Source organism: Aplidium turbinatum, chromosome 4 (assembly GCF_918807975.1).
Source record: "Aplidium turbinatum chromosome 4, kaAplTurb1.1, whole genome shotgun sequence".
Classification (NCBI taxonomy): Eukaryota; Metazoa; Chordata; class Ascidiacea; order Aplousobranchia; family Polyclinidae; genus Aplidium; species Aplidium turbinatum.
In genome coordinates, this window is record NC_137475.1 from 1661708 (window position 1) to 1675133 (window position 13426).

The window sequence follows — 13426 nt, forward strand, 5'->3', positions numbered from 1 at the left end:
GCGGGAATCGAACCTCCGACATGATTGGAATTGTGGACGTCGTTGACTTGAGTGAAAATAGAACCGCCGTTGAGATTGTACTACAGTATGACGTAGAAAAGTATTTTATAATGTATCTATATATCTTTTTGGAATTTTGTTCCCAGCGTTCCGTGCGTTGGACAGTGATGCAATCATGCCTTATTAATCACTAATAACAAATATTGTCAGCTCGTTTGCATTTAAAATCTTACTTAAGTGTAGGAAAGTTGTAGCGAATAAGGATCACAAAATTAAGGAGAGATATTAATTCACAGATCCAGACGCACGACATATCGAATGATGAAGTAAATATCAAAGCGCAGTTGGATAAGAGCCCGAATTCGTGCAAGAAGAAACCGTAAGATTAAGCAGAGATAAGTCTACTTTTCGGGTGTACACTTGAGAAAGGAATTTCAGGAATACATTCAGCGACACCTGGTCTATGGATTAAATATAACTTACAGCAAGCAACTAACAGGAGCTCGCTTTCTAAAGAGAGATTAGGATAAGGAGCTCGCTTTCCAATCATGCAATCCTGGTTCGACTCCCGGCTTAAGCTGGTTGTTGAAAAACACCGCTCACCTCTACCCAGGGTGTAACAAATTGGGTGGGCGTAGTTGCTGAAGGAAAGGCGGCTGAGAGAAAGGAACTGGCCACCCTACTCTCGTTAGTGCCGAAGGCTTAGTCTAATGAGAACCTTATCTTCTCGTTCCCCGAGGCTTGAATCAAGTATGGGACTCACCTTTACCTTTTTACAGCAAGCAACGCTAAAGCTTCACTCAATCAATGTTCGTGACAGAACCTACGTCACTGTTTCATGGTCTCTTCAAATGTGCGGAACTACCAGGAGGAACTTTACAGATTTTCTCAGTTCAAGGATAAAGATTCTAACAATCAATCAAAAATGTACTTCAAAATTTGACTGACGGTCGTTGCTGCAAAGACATTACAGTAATAGTTTTCCATTAATTAATTTGTTCTCTCCATTTTTGCAAATCAGTTTCTCAAACAACAGTTTGCCATTCTAACTCGAAAAGGTAGCTCCGATAGCTCAATTGGTTGGCGCGTCACTTCTGGAACGAAGAAGCTTCAAGAAGCGGCGCTGGTTCGACTCTCGGGGAGTGCACGTTAAGGACTGCTCTCCATTCAGCGGCATCTAATGGATGGAATAATTTCCCGACAACAAGACTTCAACAATTGGAAACTTCACTCTGTCAATCTCGGTGACCGGGCCTGCGTCAGTGATTCAAAGCCTCTACAAGTATGCGAAACTGCCAGAATTAAGCTCTGCAAGAAGCTTTCCCAGTTCGAGGATAAAGATTCAATCAATCAACGATTGTTTAGCTTTGAGGTTTGAAGCAAATTTTCATGACTTGACTTCTACAATACATTCCACCTACCTACAGGGGCCAGTCGTGTTGATGTATGATGCATACCCATGCAGATCTATGTTTCGTATGCACACTGGTGAATTTTCACAAGCTTCAGACTGTATTGTAAAATGATGATTTATCTATGACACTTGCTCATCACTTACTGCAGCAGTCATCTGGCCTTTTGCAACAAGGCTGTGGTGAACCTGATTTTCTTCCGGTTAAGCTCCGCGATGTGGGGTTGTCGGTGGTAATGTTGCATGTAACAATGCAGTCGAATGCAAACTCTCTTGGATGCAATAGCGCAAAAAGGTGTTGCCAATTTATTTACAAGTATAATCAATGTAATGTTTCAGCAAAAATCTCATACTTAAAACATCTATAGAAATATTTCTTTGACTTGTTCATATACTATAGTTTTGGCAACCTATGCTGGAGACATACTACAGTAAATAGCATGTCAGTTTGCTTCTCTGACTTAGTTGGGGCGATCCCTGATGTACTAGTAGCTAGTCAGTCGATGTGGGACGGACAACACGTGATCATCTTCATGGTGTCTTTACAGGGAACATTAACCTTTGGGAGCATTGCATTGCGCATAAGTGTAAGAATAGCATATTTTCTAAATGTGTTTCATTAATTTATGTACGAGGAACCTTCATATTTGTTTGCCTGATTTTTTCTTGAATTTCATGAGAGCTTAAGTGATCCAACCTGGATGGTTGCTTGAAAACATTGAAAGAAGAGGATAGAAATGTAAGTTTTTACTTGATGCTTGGGTAGAGAATCTTTCTTCTATTTGCCATATATGGGTTTTCATTTCATTTCCAAAACGTTTAATCGCATGTAGGCTACTTGTGGCTAAATATAATTAGTTTTGCAACATTTTCTAGGGCTGTACGAGAATACCTAATTTGTTCTCAAACAATGCCAATTACAGTAAGGTTCAATGCACGAAACTATTGCAAAAAAAAGCTATGTTGGAAATTATAAACTATAGTTGTCAGTTTAAGGAGAAAAAGGTCACAAAAGGTTGAAACATGAATACAACAATCTATGACAACTTTAAATTACAGAATATTAGCAGGTGTCTTGATGATTTTGTGAAAATTGGTGATTTCATTGACATTTTTGTTCCACTGATACTATTAGCCTTCCGTTAAATAACTTTAGAATCACAAAGACTAGTTTTCTGAAATTAATCCAGTGCATGAAATAATTGGGAAGGTTGAAAATCTTTAGGAATTCACATTACATTAGGCCTACGTTAACAAACGGACATTTGTGGAAAGATCCCAACGGAAGTTGGTAATCTTGCTTATGCGTAGGTGGCATCATAATAGGAACACGAACAAAACGCTCGTTTAGCTTTCTTGCGTAGTTTACATCCTGAAACCGACAAAATTTAAGGTTCTTTTAATGTGTCATCTGCAAAATAATTCATCCTGCACTATTAATTGCAGAGCAGCCTCCCAGGATAGCACAGATCGGAACAATGGCTGGTATTCTCAGCGAGGGATGGCTAAAATTAGTGTTGAGATAAAGAAACATGTTTGTGAAACAAATCATTTTAAATTGTGGTGATAAAATTAAGTCAAGCTAGTTGCCTTCCAATAAATAGAATCAAACCTTTGATTGAAAACGTTAAAGTTCCTTAGAAAAGACATTTTTTGCTTGCAAATCCCTAGTTAGAATGAAATCAGTAGTTAACCTAGTTAGACTGAAATCAGTAGCAAGAAGCACATGTCTATACATCGGACAAAAATGTCCATATTTGAATAAAAAAAAATACACAAAATGAAAGGCATACAGTTATACACAAACAGTAACGGCGCAAAAACAACCATAAGACATTCCAGCACTATCACAAGTAGATATGATGCATTGCGATCAGCTCAGTAAAACTTGACGGACTCTTCATATTTAAGACTTAAAGCAATGAGTGAAGCATGCCTTATGTATAGACATGTTTATGTGTAGACATGTTTATGTTTTATGTAAATTCTTATATATGTCTGTGTATAAGCATGTCTATTAATAGACAAGAATAACAACCACAATATTTCATTTACAAGTTTTTAAAAATAAAATAAATTAAAATGCGACTGAATTCAATTTGAGGTGCATTCATAGAATGAGTAGAATTCATAAAGAACATGGCTGCAGGATATAGAAGCGCAAACATTTGTACTTTATAGTTTATAAATTGATGATAATATGATGTGCTATTACCCAAGTTGTATGGTTAAAATCACTAAACAAAGCATATTGATATTGCTTAAGTGCAGCAAGAAGGCAAACACTGCTTGTTAAAATTTTCCCCTCATACTCTATCAATATTTAAAACTAAAATTAATAATTTTAATATTTACAGAATTTATGCACTTGCATGACTTACGGTAAATTCAAAAAGGTTTCACGATGGTTTTATTAAAGATACTACTGATGATAATGTTGTTATCGTTTCTCTTAAGTAAGTAAACCTCAGTTTTAAAGAACGAACTTGAGGGTTTTGTAGTGATTTACAATTCTTACAACAGAAATAAATACAGTAGATTGAAAAAAAATAACAATATTTTTAAACAATTTTAATTTCTGCATTGGGGCATCTTTTCTTTGGATTGAAATTAATGGAGCCAACGCGGTAGAATAAAAAAGAATAAGGAAGCAACGCATTTCTTTGTGGAGTCACAGTTGAGCTAGCATGTTCAATCATTTAGAAATGAGAAATGCAACAGCTGACATTTCAATCCGCTAATATGTATCACTTTTTGCTTAAATTTTCCATTAGCTAATACTTTAAACACGTATTTTCTTATTTCCCTCGATTGTGCTTACATTGTTGTGTATTTGCAGGTGTTTTGGACGCTGATTTAGACTGTCCAAAGCGTGATTTAGATCAATTAGAGCAAGGGAGGAAATGTAAGAAGCAGTGTTCCAAAGCCAGCGATTGTAGGGTGAAGAAGCAATGCATCTGTGACGGTCCGTGTGGAATGTCGTGTATTAATCCAAGTGCGTAGTGTTGTACAAATATTTTAAATGTTAGTCACAGCACAACGTCTGCGGAAATGTTGTGCTCATACATTTTTAATGTGTAAATACACGTGGAATATGTGGTACTGCTCAATGTGTATAACATAGTGCAAGTACAGTACATAGTTTAAGATGCTCTTCTGTGTGTGCAGCTATACGTGGTATTGTTTGAAAATTGAAGAGTGATTTATGGACAAATTCGTTCAAGTATTTATCGTGATTATTATACTGTATACGAAGGTGGATATTAAAATATTCTTGCCTCTGGAGTGTCCCTCAAGGTTGCCGAAAGACACTTGTTGCCTTCAAAGAGCTTGTCCAGTTCGTCTCCCTACCTACTCTGTCCTGGCAGACTTCTCACCATCAGCAACTTGTTTCGCTTTGTTTCTGTTTTTCTACCTGACTAAGATTAAAATTAGATTTTTATGTACAGTAGAACAACAAAGTACAATGAAGAATTTAATTTACAGCCATTAAGATGGCATCTAACATTGCACTCAAGTGAAGGAAAAGAAAGAGTGTTGTATTTCCTTTGAGAAGGAGCCTTTCCCGCAAGTGAAGGCGCTAACAAAACATTAAGGGAGGCGCGAGCAAACGACTAATTATGCCGTGATAGACGTGAATACAACATTTTGGTTCAGCGTGTAAGGCGAATGAGCTTCCGGAACAGCCTCCTTGTATTATTCACAACTATCTCAACAAAGGGCCTAGCTTAACTACAATCTCTAATGCATAATACAAGAAAATTATAACCAGAGGTGGGCAGTAGCGCGCTACGTTTGTAGCGCCGCTACTTTATTAGCAGTTGTAGCGTTAGCGGCGCTAAATTTTTGTTGCTGTAGTTACGGCTGCAGTAGTTGCACTACTTGTTCTCAATATAGCGGTAACGGAAAGGCGCTACATTTCTTTCAGTCGCACTCACACAACCCGCTACTTTCCAATTTGACATTAAAAAAAATGACGCGTTTTGGAGATTTTTATGACAACAATGCGCAAAAAATAATAAGGCATAAACTATTCGACCATTGCGGGAAACATCAAGTCACGTTAATGCCGACAAGAGTGACACCTAGCTAGGGTGCATCATCTCCCCCTTATTTTGGAAATTGAATTTGTTCCATTGATAAATGGTGTCCATTTAAGGTAAAATGACACCAAAAAAATTTTGGTGGTCAGGGGACCCTCCCTACCACCACCTCCTGACCCCCCTAAATCGGCTTTTCAAAAATCGCCATAACTCAAAAACCAAACAAGATAGACATATGTTGTTTGGTAACAAATTTGTTGTAACTACTTGATTTAATTCAAATCTGCAGAAAAAAGCTACATTTAAAAAGTCTCACCCATTAGTTTCTTAGGAGGCTACCAGCACAGATGTGTAAATAATTGTAGTGTACAAGAAAACTCACATGCAACAAGCAGTTGATAACTCGTGCTATTTACTTTGAGGTTTGTGCTAATTTACAGCAGACACAGTGACCATAATTACTGACATAATTTCTCCATAATGCAATTTCCATTGATGTGATTAGCTGAGTGATAGGGCAGTGATATCATTTCAGTCCTCCCACATTTTAGTTGGAACTATTTCTTCACTTTGTATTTTGTTCTCCCAGCAGTAAGCCATGTTGTTAACATTTTAAAGTTAAACTCCAGTCAGTTAGATTTTCATGTAAATCAGTGAAGTTTAGGTATAATACCAGTACTAGTTATTTAGAAAGTATTATAACAATACAGTATAGTATTACGTTTTTTCATTAACAGAACTAGTTGCTATAAAGTATCTTATTACCTAATTGCTATAAAGTATCCTATTTCTAGTGATTAGTTCAGTACAGGCTTGAGTGTTTGCTTAGTTAAGCTGTGCATCATGGCTTCTACGAGAGCATCGGCTGTTGATATGAATGCACTCGGTGGGACGATTGGATTTGATGACAAAGTTTTGAAAGGAGCTAAGCTTCCAACAATAAACAAGTCATTCGCTGTATGAGGTATCACCAACAATTGAAGCTTTAAATCAATGGGACATGTGCGGAAGGTGTACTGAAGCAAGCTAAAGTATTCTATGCCAAAGCAAACTTGTCAGAAAAACTCATAACAGACATATACGCAAAGAAAAAAATAATTCGTTATTATGTAAAACAGGATAACTTAACAAGAAACCCAAATCAGCAGTCTGAAAAACCGTAAAATTTACAAGCCATTTGAAACAGCATGAAGACTTTTTCAACAAAACTTTCATTATTACAACAGCTGATGCATTAACCAAGCCATTTCCATTTGATGCTGATAGAAATTTCTTGATTTCGATGTTTGGGGATCGGTCAGTAACTATTGGAAGTTATGACAGATCAAATTTTGTAAAAAGTAAGCGAAAACAGCACAAAAAGACTAACTAAATCAAAGAAGGAATGCTGCAGTTAATGCACTGAGAAGTCAGTTTGAAAAGGTGCCTTCAGACATTTTTTCCTGGTCATCATAAACGTCTGACAGTGCAACATCAGGGGATGATAATGTGCAAAGCTGTAGGACAGAATCAGATGCACACAGGAGAACATTGAAAACTGGTGCACTTCTGGATGTGCCTTATAATATCCTGGCAAGAAATTCAGTTGTTGAAGTTATGGCGAGATGCGGGATTTCACCAGCAGCTGGATCAGCTTTTCTACAAAGCTTCATGAATGGAATGCACATACGCAGGAACAGAAGAGCTCACTGATTCACAGTTGCTTTCAAAATTTGCATTGTCATACACGGCATGTGATTGATACTAAAGAATTATAGCATGTCGGAAATCGTCAAAGAAGACTGGACACCACTGTTGTTGTATAACATACATTGGGATTTCAAGCTGCTTCCACAATTTCAAGACAAGTATAAGAAGGATGAAATAATGCCAGTTTTGATATCAACAGATCTTGAGACCAAACGGCTTGGTGTGCCAACGTTTAGCCCCGACGATGAGCAGTCAGTTGGGAGTATTGTTGGGGACTTCACTTCTGACTTACTAAGTGACCGGAACTGTTCTTTAGATGGGGCTGTAAGTATGGTTTTCGATACCACATCTACAAACACTGGTCTGTGGTCAGGAGGCTGTGTGGAGCTGCAAAACAGATTAGACAAGCCACTGCTATGGTGTGCCTGCAGAAAGCACATTGGAGAGCTGATTGTTGGCAGTGTGTTTGACGTATTGTGAATCAAAACCTCCAGGTCTCCAGAAATTACAATGCTTAAAAATTTTCGAACTTACTTTAGTCAATTAGTCATGTGTCTCAAGAACAGTTTGTGCCTTCCTCCTTGCTGCTTACAAAAAAAAGATAACAATGACATACCTAGAGAAGACTATAAAGAGCTCCCAATAGTCCCACCGAGTGCATTCATATCAACAGCTGATGCTCTCATAGAAGCCATGATGCACAGCTTAACTAAGCAAACACTCAAGTCTGTACTGAACTAATCACTAGAAATAGGATACTTTATAGCAATTAGATAATAAGATACTTTATAGCAACTAGTTCTGTTAATGAAAAAACGTTATATTATACTGTATTGTTATAATACTTTCTAAATAACTAGTACTGGTATATACCTAAACATCACTGATTAACATGAAAATCTAACTGACTGGAGTTTAACTTTATGTTAACAACATGGCTTACTGCTGGGAGAACAAAATACAAAGTGAAGAAATAATTCCAACTGAAATGTGGGAGGACTGAAATGATATCACTGCCCTATCACTTAGCTAATCACATCAATGGAAATTGCATTATGGAGAAATTATGTCAGTAATTATGGTCACTGTGTCTGCTGTAAATTAGCACAAACCTCAAAGTAAATAGCACGAGTTATCAACTGCTTGTTGCATGTGAGTTTTCTTGGTACACTACAATTATTTACACATCTGTGCTGGTAGCCTCCTAAGAAACTAATGGGTGAGACTTTTTAAATGTAGTTTTTTTCTGCAGATTTGAATTAAATCAAGTAGTTACAACAAATTTGGTACCAAACAACATATGTCTATCTTGTTTGGTTTTTGAGTTATGGCGATTTTTGAAAAGCCGATTTAGGGGGGTCAGGAGGTGGTGGTAGGGAGGGTCTCTTGACCACCAAAATTTTTTTGGTGTCATTTTACCTTAAATGGACACCATTTATCAATGGAACAAATTCAATTTCCAAAATAAGGGGGAGATGATGCACCCTCCTACACCAGTCACGAGTGCAAAGATGAATTTTTTGGTGTATTGGTGCCATCGCATGAAACGTCGCGACGGAAAGAAACGTCAGGTGTTGAGGCCCTTTTTCAGACAGAAGCAAGCCCTTGAGCTTTCCCAATGCCGATTTAAAACGTCTCTTTATTAAATACACCCCTATTCGCCAATCCTTGCAGTGTTGCGGTCGAGAGACTTTTGTCTATAAATTACGTGCCAAAGCGGGCAAGACTCAAAATCTCGCACTTTAAAATGCTCGTGTTTTTGAAAGATGGTCTAATTACGTTAGGATAACAGAAAAGTAGTGGTAACGCGCGGTACGTTAGATCGAGTAGCGGCAGCGAGTAGCGCGTTACTTTTAAATTAGTGGGGGCCCACCTCTGTTTATAACACAGCAAACTATTTGTAACAAAGAAAACGCAACTAAATACTTTAAAATTTAAACTGTTTCAAATTTTTATTTTTTTCACTGAGTCTATATCCTTAAATGGTGTACAAGACCGTTAAGATTTTCTTGCTTGATTGTATCAATGTCTGCTGAACACAATAATTAAATTCTTTGTCTTTGCGTTTACCTACAGTAATCTAAACTTTATGTACTTTGCGCAAGCCCTGGTTTCGACCAAAAGTCCATCAGGCTGCCCGTCTCGTAACCCCAGTGGTTACGCGCCCAGCTTAAGATCACGCGGCGCAAGTTCGACTCTGGGTGTGCGTTTGAGCAACGCATTTCAGGACTGCTCTCCATTCAGCGGCACCTAATCTGGATGGAATAATTCTCCGGCAACAACACTTCAACAATCGGAAAACTTCACTCTGTAAATCTCGGTAACCGACCTTGCGTCAAAAGCCTCTACAAGTATGCGAAACTACCAGGAATAACCAATCAAGGCTTTGTCAGTCCGAGGATAAAGATTTAAAACCAACCAAACCAAAGCTTCGTTCTAAAGTTGACAGCCACCTACCATTGCTAGAGTTACAAAGTTAACATATTGTTGCAGCTACAGGGTACAGGAAGCAATAAACCAAATTGTTTTGTCATCTTAAATTCTTGTTCCACTGTTTACAGATACCACTTGTGCAATACCAGAGTCAATAACAAACGGAGATGTTGAAATTAATGGGAGGAAATATGGAACAACTATTTCATACAAATGTCATGATAGATTTACATTGAAAGGAAGTGACGTCAGAACATGCAGATCCGACAAAAAATGGTCAGGGACTCCACCTTCTTGTGATGGTGAGTATCAGGGTGGAATTTCAAAGGGTGATTGAAAGAAGTCAATTTGTTAATAAATTTTCAAAGGAAAGGTTTCCAACTGCTTTGATGGATACAAACTTTACACAAGGTGTTTTATTATTTAGCTTCTTTAGATATGTTATTCAACTGAGTAGGCCTACATGCAATTTCAATAACTACGCCAACATAAACTATTATTGAAGTTCCCAGGAAACGCTTTCCAAAGAGAATTTGTTTATTAGAGCCTAGTTGCTAGGACAATTCCATGCTGCAAACCTGCAGCTACGTATAGATAGATAGATAGTTGACATTGATAGCTTAACCCTTTAAGGGATATAATATTTCTAAGAAAAATTTTTTCCAAATAAATATGTTTTGTAGTTTAAAATGGCAACTTAAAAAAAGCCTTGCATCAGTCGTTGTGACACCAACGGCTATCAATCAACTCCACGAGGGCAGAAAAATATAAAAGTTTTTTTATTCTTGAAAAGTTTCTAATTATCTTACCCCTTATTTTTTCGCAAGGTTAATGACATATTTTTTAAAGCGGGATGCATTGTCGGAAAAAGTCCTGATCCTGACGCAATTCCAGAATATCCTATAAAAGACCGATACATCGTCGGAGAGGAATTATTATACGAATGCCGTCTAGGTGACTTTTACATCCATTATGTTTTAAACAAGAAACTGTTGATGACAATGCTGTAGAACCATGTGATTATTTTCTTATACTTAACAAAAATTGTATAAAAATAAAATGAGACTGTTTGACATGCATCTACTTTAAAAATGTGGTATGCTGCTATCACAATCAAGTACACATTTGTTTATATGTTTTGTTAACCCGGCAGAACTGGCTTGCTCAGATAATTAGATCAGGTAATAACCACCTGCTCAACTAGTCATTTATACCTGACTGGGAAACTGTGTTCTTAAAAGCTTGCGAAAAACTGCTGTTGCGATAGCGAAGTAGCATTAGGCTAAAAAACCACGTTCAGCCTACGCTTGTGAAATAATTACCGATCATGCTGGTAAAAGTGAAGCTCAATTAATCTATTGCATACCTGCCTAAGATTTGACAGAAAACACAAACGTTTTGCTGTGAACGCCGAAATGTTGCGTTGTGGCACTTTGCGATAATTTAACGAGTCTTACACTACAAAGCAATTCAGTCTGCTATCATACACCGTACGTTTATTGTTAATCTTAGAATCATTCTTCCAGGATTTGACTTATCTGGTATAGCTGTGGCCACGTGCATGCTAGGCGGACGTTGGGAATTCTCTAGCTTCAATTGCATTCCTAAAAACTGCGGTGATCCAGGAAATATACTAAATGGTTACAAAGCTTCAGGAGATGAGTTCACGTTTGGAAATACGATAGAATACAAATGCAATGAAGGTGCTTGTTAACGTACCTTTCATAACAATTAGCTTTATAAACGTCTTTATTAGCGGATCCATGGCCCAAGTCCCGGGTGAAAGGGAATCATTTGAAAGAGCCTAAAAAGTTAACAAAAACAGCGCATAGCGCATTTACCTGACGCCCATTTTTGAAAACAACTAACGCTATTCAGGAGAAAACTACATTTTTTCTCTGATGAGAGCGTTGGGATGTAACCTCCTTGGGTGTTATGAGGAATCTTGTTTATCTTTAGCAGTGTTTTGTTATGAAAGCCAGGAAATGTTATTGGTACTGAGCCCAAGTTCATTTCTCAACGGGCTTGTGTATTACTATATTGTCTGCTAGGTTACCGCATGACCGGAGCACAAACATCTATTTCTTGTTCAATTGAGGGAAAGTGGGTACCAAGACAGAGGCCAAAATGCCAAAGTAAGTATCAACAGTAAGTTTGGTAATAGTGACCAAGGCTTCATTAAAATTCGTTTAACTCGTCATCGTTTCATTTGTCAGTTCGCCTTATTCGACATATTTTTGTCGGTCTCGGTTGCATAATTCATGAGGTTGACCTGTTTGCATAATTCGTCAGTTCGTTTAATTCATAACTTTCTTCTAACCCCCTTGGTGTGACGAATTAGGGTAATTTTACTGTAATACGTAATAAATTTACAAATTAATAATGTACATTGTACATCGCTAACATACTCAAGTGATGAAATTCATGGCTTGACGCTCGAACGAGCACCGGTTTGACACCGCTAAAAAGCATGTGTCTGAGTCTTTAGCAAGACACTTAGTGTATACCTGTAGGAAGGCACTCAGATTGTGTTTTGTTGCTTTCCCATCCACTTAATCTAAAGTTGTAACTACTGAGCGCAAGCCTGGATACAACAAACAATACCGAACATTCTTGTCTGTGCACTGAAACCTGCATTTGAAGGAAATGCGATTAGATTTGGAGCAGTAAAAAGAAGTAAGCACTTTGGAGAGCTGATCAGATTCAAATGACTTGTTACTCTCTGAAAGATCAAAACTAGTTATTGCTTGTGCATTTTGCGCTAAATGTAAAAGTGAAATGTCGTCAAAAGATTACAATACCTTATTTTTTTTTTCTGAACATGAAAACCAGTCTGTTTCAGTCTTACTTGGATCTTTAGAGCTGAAGATTCGTATTTAAATAAAATCTATAGAACTTAATTCTAGTGTAAATACGAACCTTTTGATGTTCTTATCAACGGTGAAATAACCTGGTAAATGGTTTAGGAGAGTAGCAACTGTATCCTACTTTAATGTAAACGATTTATTAAATTTTAGTTCTCCAGTGTGGTTCTCCGGAAGCTCCGGAACACGGCTCAGTTGACACTAGGAGACAAGAAAGACTTGAATTCGGAGTGACAATATCGTATTCATGTTTTGCTGGATACAAGTTGAAAGGAAATCACCTCGTAACCTGCAATGAAAACCAAACTTGGGGCGTATTACCAACTTGCAAATTAAGTGAGAACCACTTATTTGCATTGTTATTGCTTTGTAGTGCGTTTACTTTTCACTGTAATGATGAATGATGATAGCTTAAGTCTGTCTCTTAAAATATGTTTTAGGTTTTTTACACTGTTTTTCAGCCAAAACATGGATGAGCCTTTCTAGTTTAAACAAACGTTATATGTTTTTCCAGTTTTATTTAATTTTCTGCTTCAGATGATTGATAATTAATAAGTATCTCGGAGTTAGAAACCTAACTACCAAGCCTAATCATGTCAAATAACTTGAAGACATACTAATTATGCGTAACTAGTTTTCAATGACTTCTCACTGTACCTGGCCATTTGTAGTGGAACTTTCAGCTATAACTTAACTTACGCTTTCTTTCTGTCAATTTTACTTGAAACGAATGTGTATATTTTCATGTATTTTAAACTTCCGCAGTCAATGACGGTTGTGACTTTGAGAAAGATCGCAAACTAACTTGCAACTACGTAAACAATAGATGGATGCGAACGAAAGTAGACGACACTCCAAGAAATGAAACTGGTTTGTTTTTTAAAATATAAATATGATTAAAATTATTAGAAAAAGATTTAAAATTGAAATCGAAATTACTTTTAAAAACACCATGCACTGTACACCTGTCCAATTTACTTATTGCA

General features: G+C 37.2%; 1 protein-coding gene across 1 annotated transcript; it reads left to right on the top strand.

Moving 5' to 3' along the window:
* The first annotated feature begins 20 nt into the window (after positions 1-20).
* LOC145768318 (protein lev-9-like) lies at positions 21-13330 on the top strand. Its single transcript, XM_082579795.1, has 10 exons — positions 21-77; positions 297-379; positions 821-927; positions 4251-4406; positions 9705-9878; positions 10426-10530; positions 11103-11279; positions 11628-11711; positions 12594-12776; positions 13206-13330. The coding sequence occupies exons 1-10, from the start codon at positions 21-23 to the stop codon at positions 13328-13330; spliced, it is 1251 nt and encodes a 416-aa protein (XP_082435921.1).
* Positions 13331-13426: the final 96 nt, after the last annotated feature.

Excerpts from the sequence above, each read along its gene's own strand:
- LOC145768318 (XM_082579795.1), top strand. The coding sequence starts at position 21 with ATGATTGGAATTGTGGACGTCGTTGACTTGAGTGAAAATAGAACCGCC. Across the intron at positions 78-296 it reads ATAGAACCGCCGTTGAGATT|ATCCAGACGCACGACATATC; the intron begins GTACTACAGTAT and ends ATTAATTCACAG. Across the intron at positions 928-4,250 it reads TCTAACAATCAATCAAAAAT|GTGTTTTGGACGCTGATTTA; the intron begins GTACTTCAAAAT and ends GTGTATTTGCAG.